The 12,262-nt window shown below is 49.3% G+C and overlaps 1 protein-coding gene across 1 annotated transcript; it reads right to left on the bottom strand.

Moving 5' to 3' along the window:
* Positions 1–2,957: 2,957 nt before the first annotated feature.
* LOC134057385 (olfactory receptor 14A16-like) lies at positions 2,958–3,890 on the bottom strand. The gene has a single exon (XM_062514374.1). It carries the CDS (start codon positions 3,888–3,890, stop codon positions 2,958–2,960), a length of 933 nt encoding a protein of 310 aa, XP_062370358.1.
* Positions 3,891–12,262: the final 8,372 nt, after the last annotated feature.

Raw genomic sequence — 12,262 nt, 5'->3', positions numbered from 1 at the left:
AATCCCTGACAGAAGGGAGCAGCCAGGTGGGGGTCAGGCTCTTCTCCCAGGGAGCAAAGACATGAGAAGAGGATGCAGCCTTAAAGCTGCACTAAGGGAGATTTAGGCTGGACATTAGGAAATATTCTTCACAACATTGGTGATTGGAAGGTCATTGGAATGGGCTGTCCAGAGAGGTAGGTGCGTCACCATTCCTAGAAGAGTTTCAGGAAAGACTGGATGTGGCACTGAGTGCCATGGTCTGGGTGACAAGGTGGTGTTGGGTCACAGGTTGGACTTGATGCTCTCTAAGGACTTTTCCAGCCCTGGTGATTCTGGGATGATTGTGACACTGCAGGGCCCTGGGGAAGCAAGGGGCCACTGTGACACTGCGGGGCCTGGTGGAACTGAGAGGACCGGAGTGACACTGTGTATGACATGGCACCATAGAGCCCAGGGGCCATTGTGACACTGTGGGGATAAATGGAATCAAGGAGTCCATGGTGACAGTCTGGGTCCTCGTGGAACCACAGAGGTCACTGTGACACTGCAGGGCCTTGTGGAACCATGCAGAGCATTGTGACAGAGCAGGGCCTCGTGTAATGATGGGGCCATTGTGACACTGTAGTGCCCCATGGAACCAAGGGGCCAGGTCTGCTCGACAGGGACCCTTAGAATGAAGGAAACATGTATGACATTGGTGCCTCTTGAGACCAAGAGGCAATTGTGACACTGGGAGGACTCATGGAATCATGGAGACAATTGTGAGACTTCAGGGACTCATAGAACTGCGGTGGTACCAAGTTTTCTGGCAGTGTTCATGTGCAAGAGAGTAGGAGGGCTCTGCACAGGGACCTGGACAGGCTACATCCAGGGCACAAATCCAACAAGGTGACATTTAACGAGACCAAGAATGGGGACCTGCTCTTTGACCACAACAACCTCTGCAGTGCTACAAGCTGGGGACAGAGTGGTTGGAAATGGTCCAGGCAGAAAGGGACCTGGGGGCAGTGATGGACAGCAGGCTGGGCATGAGCCAGCAGTGTGCCCAGGTGGGCAAGAAGGCCATTGGCACCTGGGCCTGGATCAGGAATGGTGTGGCCAGCAGGAGCAGGGCAGTGATTCTTCTCCTGTGCTCTGCACAGCACCTTGAGTGCTGTGTCCAGTTCTGAGCCCCCCAATTTAGGAAGGACATGGAGGGGCTGGAGTGTGTCCAGAGAAGAGCAACAAGGCTGGTGAGGGGTCTAGAATACAAGTCCTGTGAGGAGGGGCTGGGAGAACTGGGATTGTTTATCCTGGACAAAAGGAAGCTCAGGGAGACAAGGCAGTGTCAGGGCACAGGTTGGACTTGATGATCTCCAAGGTCTTTTCCAGCCTTCCTCGTTCTGTGATTCTCTGAAACCACCCCTTGAGCAGTTCAGGATGAGCCCTGGGCCTCCTCCTCAGAAGGTGCAGCAGCCCAGGTCCCTCAGCTTCTCCTCACAGCCCCCAAAGCCCATCCTCTCAGTCCTGCAGAGCCTCTCCAGCCCCTCCTCATTGCCCACAACAGGGAGCCCCACAGCCAGACACACCAGCCCAGATGTGCCCCCCTGGTCTGTGGTGCCTCTGGCAAGGGAGCGGCACCAGGCACTGCAAGACCCTGCAGACCATTCCTGAAGCACTTGGAGGATGATCCTGCACCCCAAGGGACATTCCCAATGTGCCAGATCAGGAAGTGAAATGGGGAGTGGGGACAGAGAGGAAAGGGATGGGTGGTTTGCAGGGGAGGTTACAGGGAAGCGCAACAGGAAGAAATCTGGATCAGGAAAGAGTAAAGAAAGCAAAGATGAAGCAAAGGAAATGCTCAGAGCAGTGTGGGGGTGGCTGCCAGGCAGCCCTGGCTCTGAGCAGCAACGTCTGCAATGGGACAGGAAAGTCACAGCTCATGGGAACAAACTTTCTGTCTGACTTCAGAGGCCACGACAAACCTGAGTGGTTTCCCTCTGGTCCCGCAGCCCTTGCTGGCCCCAGGGGCTGATGGCATTTGTGCTCCCTCAGGTCCCTCTGCCCACAGCAGCACCATGGCGGTGCTGACGCCTGCTCTGTGCAATGCAAACAGGGGCTCCTGAGGCAGTGCTGCCGTGTGTGTGCCTGCAAGGATGGGGCACCTGTGTGAGCTGGGGGAGAGGCCAGGGCTGCAGAGGGGGGATGTTGTTGGCAGGTGCACGAGGACGCTCTGGGACGCTGCCCTGGGGTGTCCAGCGCACTGGGGATGGATCAGCCCCTGCTCTGCTGCTCCTTGCCAGGCTCTCCCCTTGCAGGGACCTTGCAGAGCACCAGCCATGCTGTTTGGGCCCAGCCTGCCCACGGCCAGCCTGGGGCTGCTCCCGGGGCTTTTCTGTGCTCAGCGTTGGCCTGGCCAGGTGTTCTGGAGAGAGCCTGGGCAAGGAGCCTCCAGCCCCCAGGCCCTGCCCTGAGGTGTCAGCGCTGCCCCAGCAGTGCCCATGGCCTGTCCCTGCTGCAGCCCTGGCACTGCCACCCCCAGGGCTGTGCCCGGCCCTGAGAGCACTCAGGCCCTGCAGCAACACCAGGGGCAGGAGGGCAGCGGGGCAGTGGCACGGGAGCAGCACTGGCAACACCAAGTGCTGCTGCTGCTGCTGCTGGGCACAGCTGCTGTGCCAGCACTGATCTGCCCCAGCTCTGCACACAGACCTTGCTGCTGCAGCTCCAGGGAAGGGAACAACAGGGACATCTCTGGAAAAAAATGTGCTGGGAGAGAGATCCTTTAGTTCATTAAAGACCCTTAGATCACAGCTACTTACTGAAACCCTCTGTGGACACAGTGAATGTGGAGAGAAACAAAATGAGAAATGGAACAAACAAAGGCTTGTCTTTGTATACTATGTTAAAAAATACAGAAAGAAAGGAACAAAAATGCACAACCAAACCAACAAGAACTATCAAAAATTGCTTTTATTAGATGGGATTAGGCCAGCAGATTAATGTTTTTGTAATACTTGAGTCAGCAATCTCCACACTGCAGCCTTGAGCTCCTGGTTCCTCAGGCTGTAGATGAGGGGATTCAGGGCTGGAGGCACCACCGAGTACAGAACTGACAGGGACAGATCCAGGGATGGGGAGGAGATGGAAGCAGGTTTCAGGTAGGCAAACGTGCCAGTACTGAAGAACAGGGAGAGCACAGCCAGGTGAGGGAGGCAGGTGGAAAAGGTTTTGTGCCTTCCCTGTTCAGAGGCAATCCTCAGCACAGCCCTGAAGATCTGCACATAGGAGAAAACAATGAACACAAAACAACACAGTGATAAACAGGCACTAACAGCAATGAGCCCAAGTTCCCTGAGGTAGGAGTGTGAGCAGGAGAGTTTGAGGATCTGGGGGATTTCACAGAAGAACTGGCCCAGGGCATTGCCATGGCACAGGGGCAGGGAAAATGTATTGGCTGTTTGCAGAAGAGCATTGAGAAAGGCACTGGCCCAGGCAGCTGCTGCCATGTGGGCACAAGCTCTGCTGCCCAGGAGGGTCCCGTAGTGCAGGGGTTTGCAGATGGACACGTAGCGGTCGTAGCACATGATGGTCAGGAGGGACAACTCTGTTCCAAGAAAGAAGAAAAAGAGAAACACCTGAGCAGCACATGCAGAGTAGGAGATGTTGTTGGTGTGCCAGAGGGAATTGTGCATGGCTTTGGGGACAGTGGTGCAGATGGAGCCCAGGTCAGTGAGGGCCAGGTTGAGCAGGAAGAAGAACATGGGGGTGTGCAGGTGGTGGCCGCAGGCTACGGCGCTGATGATGAGGCCGTTGGCCAGGAGGGCAGCCAGGGAGATGCCCAGGAAGAGGCAGAAGTGCAGGAGCTGCAGCTGCCGCGTGTCTGCCAATGCCAGCAGGAGGAAGTGCCTGATGGAGCTGCTGTTGGACATTTCTGCACTCTGGGCATTGGGTTCTGGCATGGAGAAAGGGACAGTGAAGAGATAGAGGACACACCTGTAACCAAAATCAAAGCCATTTCCCTTTCATCCTCTTGTCTAAGACAGTCTGACACCCTTTAGTGTTTAAGAATTCTAGATCAGTTTTTTTTACACTTCCCCCCATACATCTCCTGGTATTCCTGGATAGCAGAAATCTCAACATTTGTGCTGCCCTCAGGGTGATCAGAGCATTTTCTCTAAGACAAAGTGATGAATGGAGAGAGAAGAAAAATGGTTTTTCATCTTGACCTGTTCACATTTTCTTTGGGCTTTAAACTTGTTCAGTTGCAGCATGATCACCGTCCCAGGTTTGTCTTATAAACCACCAGGTACTGCTGAGAGGAGATGGACCCACCATAATCCACTACCACATTTGTAATCTAGGAGCCATGTGGGTCATTTTATGACCCCAATTACTTTTTCACTGTCAAAATACCTCTGCCTTTCCCTGTGAGTCTTTCAGATAAACTAAAAGTATTCTAGGAGAGGTTTGTGTCCTGGAGAAAGGCTCCCAGTTTGGACTGAAATCTCAGGGAGAGTTCCAAGTGTCCCAATGATGGCACTGGAGTAAGGGAGGTGCAGCTCCTTCCCTGGCTGCACTGACAGCATTGCCCACAGCCGGGCACTGGGGACAGCGTCACCCTGAGCCAGCTGTGCCCCCTCCCAGAGCCCCCAGTGCCGGGCAGCTGCTCCCAGCCCTGTGCTCTGCAGAGGGAACTGGGCCCGGGGCTGCAGAGCTGCCCCACGGCTCTGCTGCAGCTCTGCCTGCACAGGAGGGGCTTCACGCCTTGGAGCCCCAGCCCTGAGGGCAGAGGCTTGGCTGGGGGACAGGAGGGAGGGGGCTTCTTCAGACCGAGGGGCTGCACTGCTGAGGGGGGTCCTCTGGAGATCTCTAAACTCCCCCTGCCACAACATTTCTGGGTTTTATTTTCTATCAGTGCCTGATCTTCTCTCTGCTTCCTGGAGGTTTTCCTCCTGGAGATCCTTCCCTGTGCCTGATGTCTCCCTACCAGCACTCACAGACCCCAAATCTCTGTGCACTCTCCTTGTCCCTACAGAACCCTGCCTGTCTGCAGGGCACTGGCTGGGGGCAGGTTCTGTTTGCAGCTTGGAGAAAGGACAGGTCAGACTGAGCCTGATGGGTCCAGCACAGGGGATGCTGGTGCTGTCCAAGGGCAGAGCGGCTGAAAGCACATTAGGAAATGCCTGTAATGCTATTGATCACTAAAAATAACAGTTTGCATGTCTCAAGCATTTGTGAAAATTTATATTACCTTTAATATTTATCCCCTCCCTCCCTGCCATTCTCCTATACCAGGAAACCAAATACAATGTCTTAGGAATCTCCTTCATATTTATCAAAAACCTTGTCTTGGAAATACTCTATGACATATTAGAACACCTCAGCATGTCAGAGCTTCACGAGCATTTCATCTCCCCTGCACCCGAAATACCCAGTGCTGTACTCACAGAGTCTGTGGGCATTGGGATGTTCCAGCTTTAGGAGATCCCTGCAGGAGCTGCAGCTGCATTGTCCTGCAGCCAGAGGCTTCCTGTGTCCAGGGCTGGGAGTGATTCTGCCCCAGGCACTTGTGAGCATCTTCCCAGCCCTGACTGATTGAAGCTCTCTGTGCCTCTGTGCTGTGCCTGGGGTGGCTGCGGGCAGAGCGCTCAGCCCTGCTGGGCTGGGAGAAGAGCTGCTCATCAAGAGAAATGGGTTTATGAAGCTCTTCTTCATTGCCAGGACTGTCCTCTGTGCCAGGATCCCAGCCCAGCTCAGCAGCACAGACACAGCACAAGGACTTTAATGAACCTCTCTGGGATTTGGTGCTGAGACCCTGAACATCAGTCCCTGAGAGGGAGGTGAAACCTCTCAAGAAACCAAAATTAGAATCAAACTGCAACATTTCTTAAAGTTTTAATGGGTCCCACTGAGGGATACAACTGAGAAAGTGTGCCCAGGTTGCAGTCAGAGCAGGAAATGGGAGGCAGTGATGACAGGAGGGGACAAAGAGAAGCCAAGTCTTGGTGGCCTGGGGCACAGCAGGGTCTGTGCCACCAAGGGCTGTGAGCAGACACCTTGTCCTGAGCCCCTGGGGCCTCCTGGCACAGCCCCAGCAAGGCTGGGCACTGTCAGCCCTTGTCCTGCCCTCAGCATCCCCCCACATGCCAGTGGCCTCAGGGATCTGCTGGGACCAGTGCCTGGGGAGCCTTGGTCAGGAATGGCCCTGGGGGCTCCTTCATGCTCCCAGGGACTGCAGGTTTTTCCATGGACTTTGGGTTTTGCTCTTGCCTTGGAGTCTCTGAGAGCTTTGTGCAATCATGGCCTCCCATTCTCTGCTTTAATTAGTCTCTTGAGAGGGCTCCTCAGTAACAACACTCAGTGGGGCTATTTGGATCTTCAAGTTACTTCAGTTTTTTTGAGGTACTTTCCTTTGTCCTTTCTTCTCTTAATCTCTGAGACATTGTTTGGTGCAATCCTGGCATCCCATTCGCTCCTCCAAGGAGTCCAAGCTGAGCCTGTGTTAGGGATGGACCTCAGTGGGACCCATTAATGCTTTGAGACACTTTGGGGTTTTCCAGACCTTGAGATTAGTAGTCACTGGTTTAAGGTTTTGGATTTATCATGTATCACTGGAAGGCTTGCACCCCTTGCCCTGTTTGCCAGTTCTGGATCTGTTTATCACAAACCTGTCTGCCTCTCCTCCCAGTTTTGCAAGTACAGTAAATGTCAGGCATTCCTCATTGTCTTGGTTAACTAATTTTGATGAACTATTCCTTACTCATCAGTTCCCCGTCTCATTCCCCCTCCCTATTGTGGAGAGCATAACAGAAGAATGGCTGCGTTGCAAAGGCCACCATACAATCAGGCCAGTCAAAGTGTAGCCGTGGCCTACGTGACTGCCTGCAGGGACACAGTATCCTTGAGCACAGATATTATACAAAAACAAGGGTGTTGAAAGCAGAAGGAGTGCAGAAAAGTATCTAAAATAGAAGAACTAGCAACTGCAAGGCTTACTGCGAAGGTCATATGCGTCATGAACTATATAACCAATGAAGAGCTATAAGTTTGCAATACGTATGAGCTAATTATTACATGTATAAAAGTAATTATCTAGCGCATAATAAACGAGGCTTGTTGGTCATGATAGCATGAGACTCGTCTCCCGTGTTTCTTCTGACAAATGGTGACCACCGACGTGATAAACGTGATACGCCATGGATTTTGGAGAACACGTTGGGTCCGGGTCCTGCAGCTAGAGGGACGAGTACAGAGCTAAAAAAAAAAGTGCTCCGTGTCCTGAGTGACCACAGCGGTGGGCTTGGCCGGTACGTGCTGCCGAAGCCTGGAGGGGCTGCAACAGTGCGCTGACGTGAGTATGGACAGGCAAGGGGCATATGATTTATTTACAGCCTTCTTGAGAAAGAGGCAGATTAAAGGAATAGATTTAGCAAAGGAACTCCCATCCCTTTTGCAGTATGCTTATTCGTATGGGTATTTTATAAACCCTCATACTGTGCACGAATTGTCAGAATGGAAACAGTTTGGAGATAAGTTGTGGGAATTAGTGCTAGAAGATGATAAACCAGCAAAAAAGATAAGCAAATTGTGGAAAGTAGTACACAATGAACTCTTGATGAGTCAGGCGGAAAAAAGAGCGGCACAGGAGGTAGCGACAGCCCAAGAGAGAAATAAAGTTTATGACCCTCAATGGAATGCTAGTGCTCCAAATCCTCCCACTTTCACCAGTGTTAATTTACTGGCTTCAGTGCCGCCAGCTCTGTCTGCACCTCCTGTTGAAGATTCAGCAGACCCAGGTCAGGCACCGCAAGCCCCAATGAGCCCTGAGCCTGTCTCTGTGCTGCCCGATCCCAAAGAGTAAAACACAAATCAACAAAGTTGTTTTGTGCGGTGCTTTATTCAGGGCCCGGGGACCTGAGGACTAGCGTCCAAAGTCAAAGTCCCAACCCGTTAGTGAATCTTACACAGTTTTATACCCTTTTACAAATCTTGCTTCACCATGGCTACATGCTATGGTCCACATACTTCACATCAAAGGCAGCAGTCATTTTCGAGATAACATTTCTAAAGGTTATAACTCTTGCACGCCTGCCTAAGTTAAGACAATAAGATACCTTTCTAACGGTTATAAATCCTACATGCTTGTCTAAACTAGAACTATAGATTAATCCCACACCTGTTTATTGTACTTCATCAGTAAATTCCCTACTGTTCCTATAAATAACCAGTTGGTCCTTCTTCGCCCCACTGGCCCTTAACTCATTATTCTGTAGTTCAGCACATTCCCTGGCTTAGTTCCCAGGGCCTACCTTGTACTAGCTACAAACTGCAGCCTTAGCATTACTACCACTAACTATTAAATGTATATGTATATGCTAACAACTCCCCCCTTTTGAGCATCCTTCAATCTTCTGCAAGGATGCTCAACTTCTTCCCTCCATTCTTCATGTAACCGTCTCTAAGCACGAAGGAGGCGGTGTGTTCCCAGCCGGTTGTCCGTTCCTGGTCATAGCCTTCATTATTCTCCGGGTATGAATTCTTTCTCTGGTGATTACTCCTAGAAGACATCTGTAAACTCCATACACAACTCCAATTAATATCAACAATATTATTGCATATTGAACAATTGAGGATAGCCAACCAGAGACCTGGATCCCTAAAGAGCTGAATATTGCTCCAATCCAGTTATGTTCCGCATCTTTTGCTATTTCCCTAGTTTTAGATTCAATATTCTCCAATTGATCTATATCTTTTTCTACTTCCTTTGTCACATTTGGGATATGAATACAGCAATGATCTGTTTTCCCATGCAGATATCCACAAACTCCATGCTCTCTTAGTAACAGCATATCTAATGCCATCCGGTTTTGCAATGTCATCCGAGTAGTTGCCTGTAATTGTGAATTTAAATCTTTAAATCCCTTCTTGGTGGCTGCTGCTAATCTTTCGGTCTGTCCCAGGAGTCTATACAACATTTCCCTATTTCGATATGTGGAGATAGGTGCAAATAAAGATTCTAGTGCCCATCCGAATTTTACTCCCCCTGACGGTTCATGCCACTCATTTTCTTCAATAATTTCATCTCCTATGTCTCTCCTTTGCCTGGCCTGTATTTCTTGTTTATTAAGTTTAGATTGTTTCCAGAATGGACATAAGGTAGGAACTCCTAAAGTTATTTGAGTTACCATCCCATCGATCGGTATATGAGTGGTCCATTTCCCATGTCCCATTACCCAGACTAAGTTACCAGGGCTTCTGATAGTGGTAGTTTTGCAATCTACTTGTTTGTTACCGGCCATCTCTCCCCTAATTGTATGATTGTACCCTCTACATTCACATCCCCACTTGAGTAACACTCTTACTGGTACCAAACCTATTTCTGCTTCAGGAGTATCACAAGTAATAACTCGTGAACAATTCCATATCTCTGTTGTCCCAGTTGATGTCCTCTGAGCTGTCTCTGTTGTTAATACTCTAGTATAAGTCTGGTTCTTATTTTCTATCCATTGAATGCACCAATTCACGGTTCCTAGGTAACTATATGTCTCGAATAAACTTGGTCCCCAAATTGCTCCCCAATCGTCTTCTAAAGACTGTGATTGCGTAATGTTTTGACATACTTCTTCATTTCTTGTGCGTTTTACCTGCATCCAAACCTTATTACAGGGTTCCCTTATTGGTCCTTCCACAATGCATTTGTTCATTTTACTAACCCACGCATAGTAGCCTGGCATTTGCTGGCAATCTTTTTCCAACATATTCCTAATTAATTGGCATCCTTCCTTCTTTTCTACATACTCCTTTGGTATCAATTTACAACTCCAAGTAAAATCCACGAATGCCCTGGGTAAAGTTTTTACTGGGATGATTCCCCACGGTATCGGCTCCCCGGCTGCCTGTGGTAAAGGTAAACAAGCTGTAATCGAGGAAACATTCTGCACTTTACCAAAGTCCCGAATTAATCCTACTATCAAATTTTCCTGTTCCTGACTGCGGGGAAATGTTACATCTATGGCTCGATTTCTTCTGTGAGTTCCTCTGATGCTATTAAGATAAACTGCAGTTATTCCATGTCCCTGCCCACTATAGACCCCACGTTGGCCAGTGATTCCACCTCTCAAATGCGACCAAGCCCTGATGTTTCGTATTCCAAAGTCACCCATTTCTCCACATGAGACTATACACAAGTATCTACTTCCGAATTTCCCAATCTTCAGATCAGTAATATTTAACCATCCTCCTCCCACGGTTCCTTCGGACCACCAGCTAACTCCTTCGCTGATTTGATTCCACATTCCCTGAGAATTTTCCCTCCACCACTTAACTTGTATCCCATATTCACACTCATTTTCCAATCGGAAAGTACAATTCATTCGCAAAGGGGGACTGTCCCACATGTCTACATAGGTTGAGGTTGGAATGACCTCAACATCCCCCTTCTTGGTACCATGCCCTAATAATGACATTACCCGTAATTTCAAGTTACCGTAGTCGAAACTATCTCTGATCCAGACTCCACATAAATACTTGTCTTCAGATCCCGAAGTTACATTTGTCAATTGTAGGGTAGTGTTTCCCATTTGTGTTTTCATATCCCAAGTTGTGACAATACCTGTGTCTACCCAATCCATATCCTTTTTCCATCTTACATTGACTTCTTCGGATCCAGCTCCCTGGTCATCGGTGAATGAACAAGTCAGATTTACATTCATTCCTTCAACCGCCATAGTCACCGGCTCTAGAACAGTAATAACAACAGATTCATGAGTTAAAGTTACTTGACATGACATGATCAGTCCAATGATTAAGATGTAGGCCTTGGGTCGGTGGGTTTGGCTCGAATAACCATCTTGGTGGAAGACAGTGGCTGCACTTCCCAATGAGTAGGGACTTTCTTGATCCGGGTGTAGTGGATCCAGTTGTTGATGCCCTCGACTTTTGCCGCCGTGAAGGTTGTCATAATCACCTGACGTGGACCCTCCCATGATTCCTTCAAGGGGTCCGTGCTCCAGTTCTTTACATACACCCGGTCTCCTGGTTGGATGTCATGGACTGGATTTTCCAGCGGCAGAGGGCGGTTCCACTGCAAAGCACCTCTCAAGGCTGTAAGAGTCTTGTTAAGAGATAGAACATAGTTAAAGAGCATTTGGTCCCCAACCACGTGAGGATCACCTTTTAACGTTGTTGCATGATATGGTCTGCCATATAGTATTTCATATGGACTTACTCCTACTTTTTTCCCTGGGTTTAATCCTGATTCTTAACAAAGCCAATGGTAATGCTTGTGGCCATTGAATCTTAGCTTCTTGACAGATTTTCTTAATCTGACCTTTCAATGTCTGATTCATTCTTTCTACCTGCCCACTTGATTGAGGTCTCCATGGGGTATGTAAATTCCATTGAACATCAAGCACTCGTGCTATGTTTTGTATTATTCCGGCCACAAAATGTGGTCCCCTATCTGATGAAATTCCCAGGGGTACTCCAAACCTAGGAATAATTTCCCTTAATAAAGTTTTGACCACCTCCTTAGCCTGGTTAGTTCTGCACGGAAAAGCCTCGGGCCATCCCGAAAAAGTACATACATATACCAGAAGGTATCTGTACCCTTGAGCCCTGGGCAACTCTGAAAAGTCAACCTGCCAATAATCACCTGGCTCTGGTCCTACCTGTAATTTTCCTAACTGAATCTGCTTCCTCACTACGGGATTGTTCTTTATACAGACTGGACACATTGCGTTAACTCGTTTAGCTAAAGTCAACATCTGGTTAGAAATGATTTCTTTCTTTAAAAATTTAACCAATACCTCTGCCCCCCAGTGGCATTTGTTGTGCTCTGCTTCTAGAATTATTTTCATGATCTTGACAGGTACTAATACTTGCCCTATTGTCCTGGTTTGAAGGACAGGTGTTTGCCAAGGAAAGCAGAAGCTTCCCCTTGGACTGAAAGAAAATGTGATTCTTCCAATTATTATAATTTCGGAATTAAGAGAGCTCTCAGGCAAAGATATGGGGGTAGGAATAACAGTTCTTTACTAGTATATTTAGCAAGACAAACAAGAACAACAACAGCTATGAAATTGCCCACAAACAGAACAGTAACTCAGTCCCAGTGTTTTCTGGCTGCAGGCACCTTTTCCCTGAGCTGCAGTTCCCGGTGCTGGGGGCGGGCAGGTCCCGCAGAGCTGCAGGAGGGCTGGGGGTGATGGCAGCGCTGTCCCAGGGGGAGAGAGAGATGGAGAGAGAGCTCTCCGCTCACGGTGTGGGTCCCAGTGCTCAGCAGAATGCTGGATGGTGGGAG

This window comes from Cinclus cinclus, unplaced genomic scaffold (genome assembly GCF_963662255.1).
Source record: "Cinclus cinclus unplaced genomic scaffold, bCinCin1.1 SCAFFOLD_32, whole genome shotgun sequence".
Taxonomy (NCBI): domain Eukaryota; kingdom Metazoa; phylum Chordata; class Aves; order Passeriformes; family Cinclidae; genus Cinclus; species Cinclus cinclus.
The sequence above is the reverse complement of the archived record's forward strand: the minus strand, read 5'-3'. Positions and strand labels throughout refer to the sequence as shown.

Bases quoted from the DNA above. Each gene is read 5' to 3' on its own strand.
- LOC134057385 (XM_062514374.1), bottom strand. From the start codon at position 3,890: ATGTCCAACAGCAGCTCCATCAGGCACTTCCTCCTGCTGGCATTGGCA.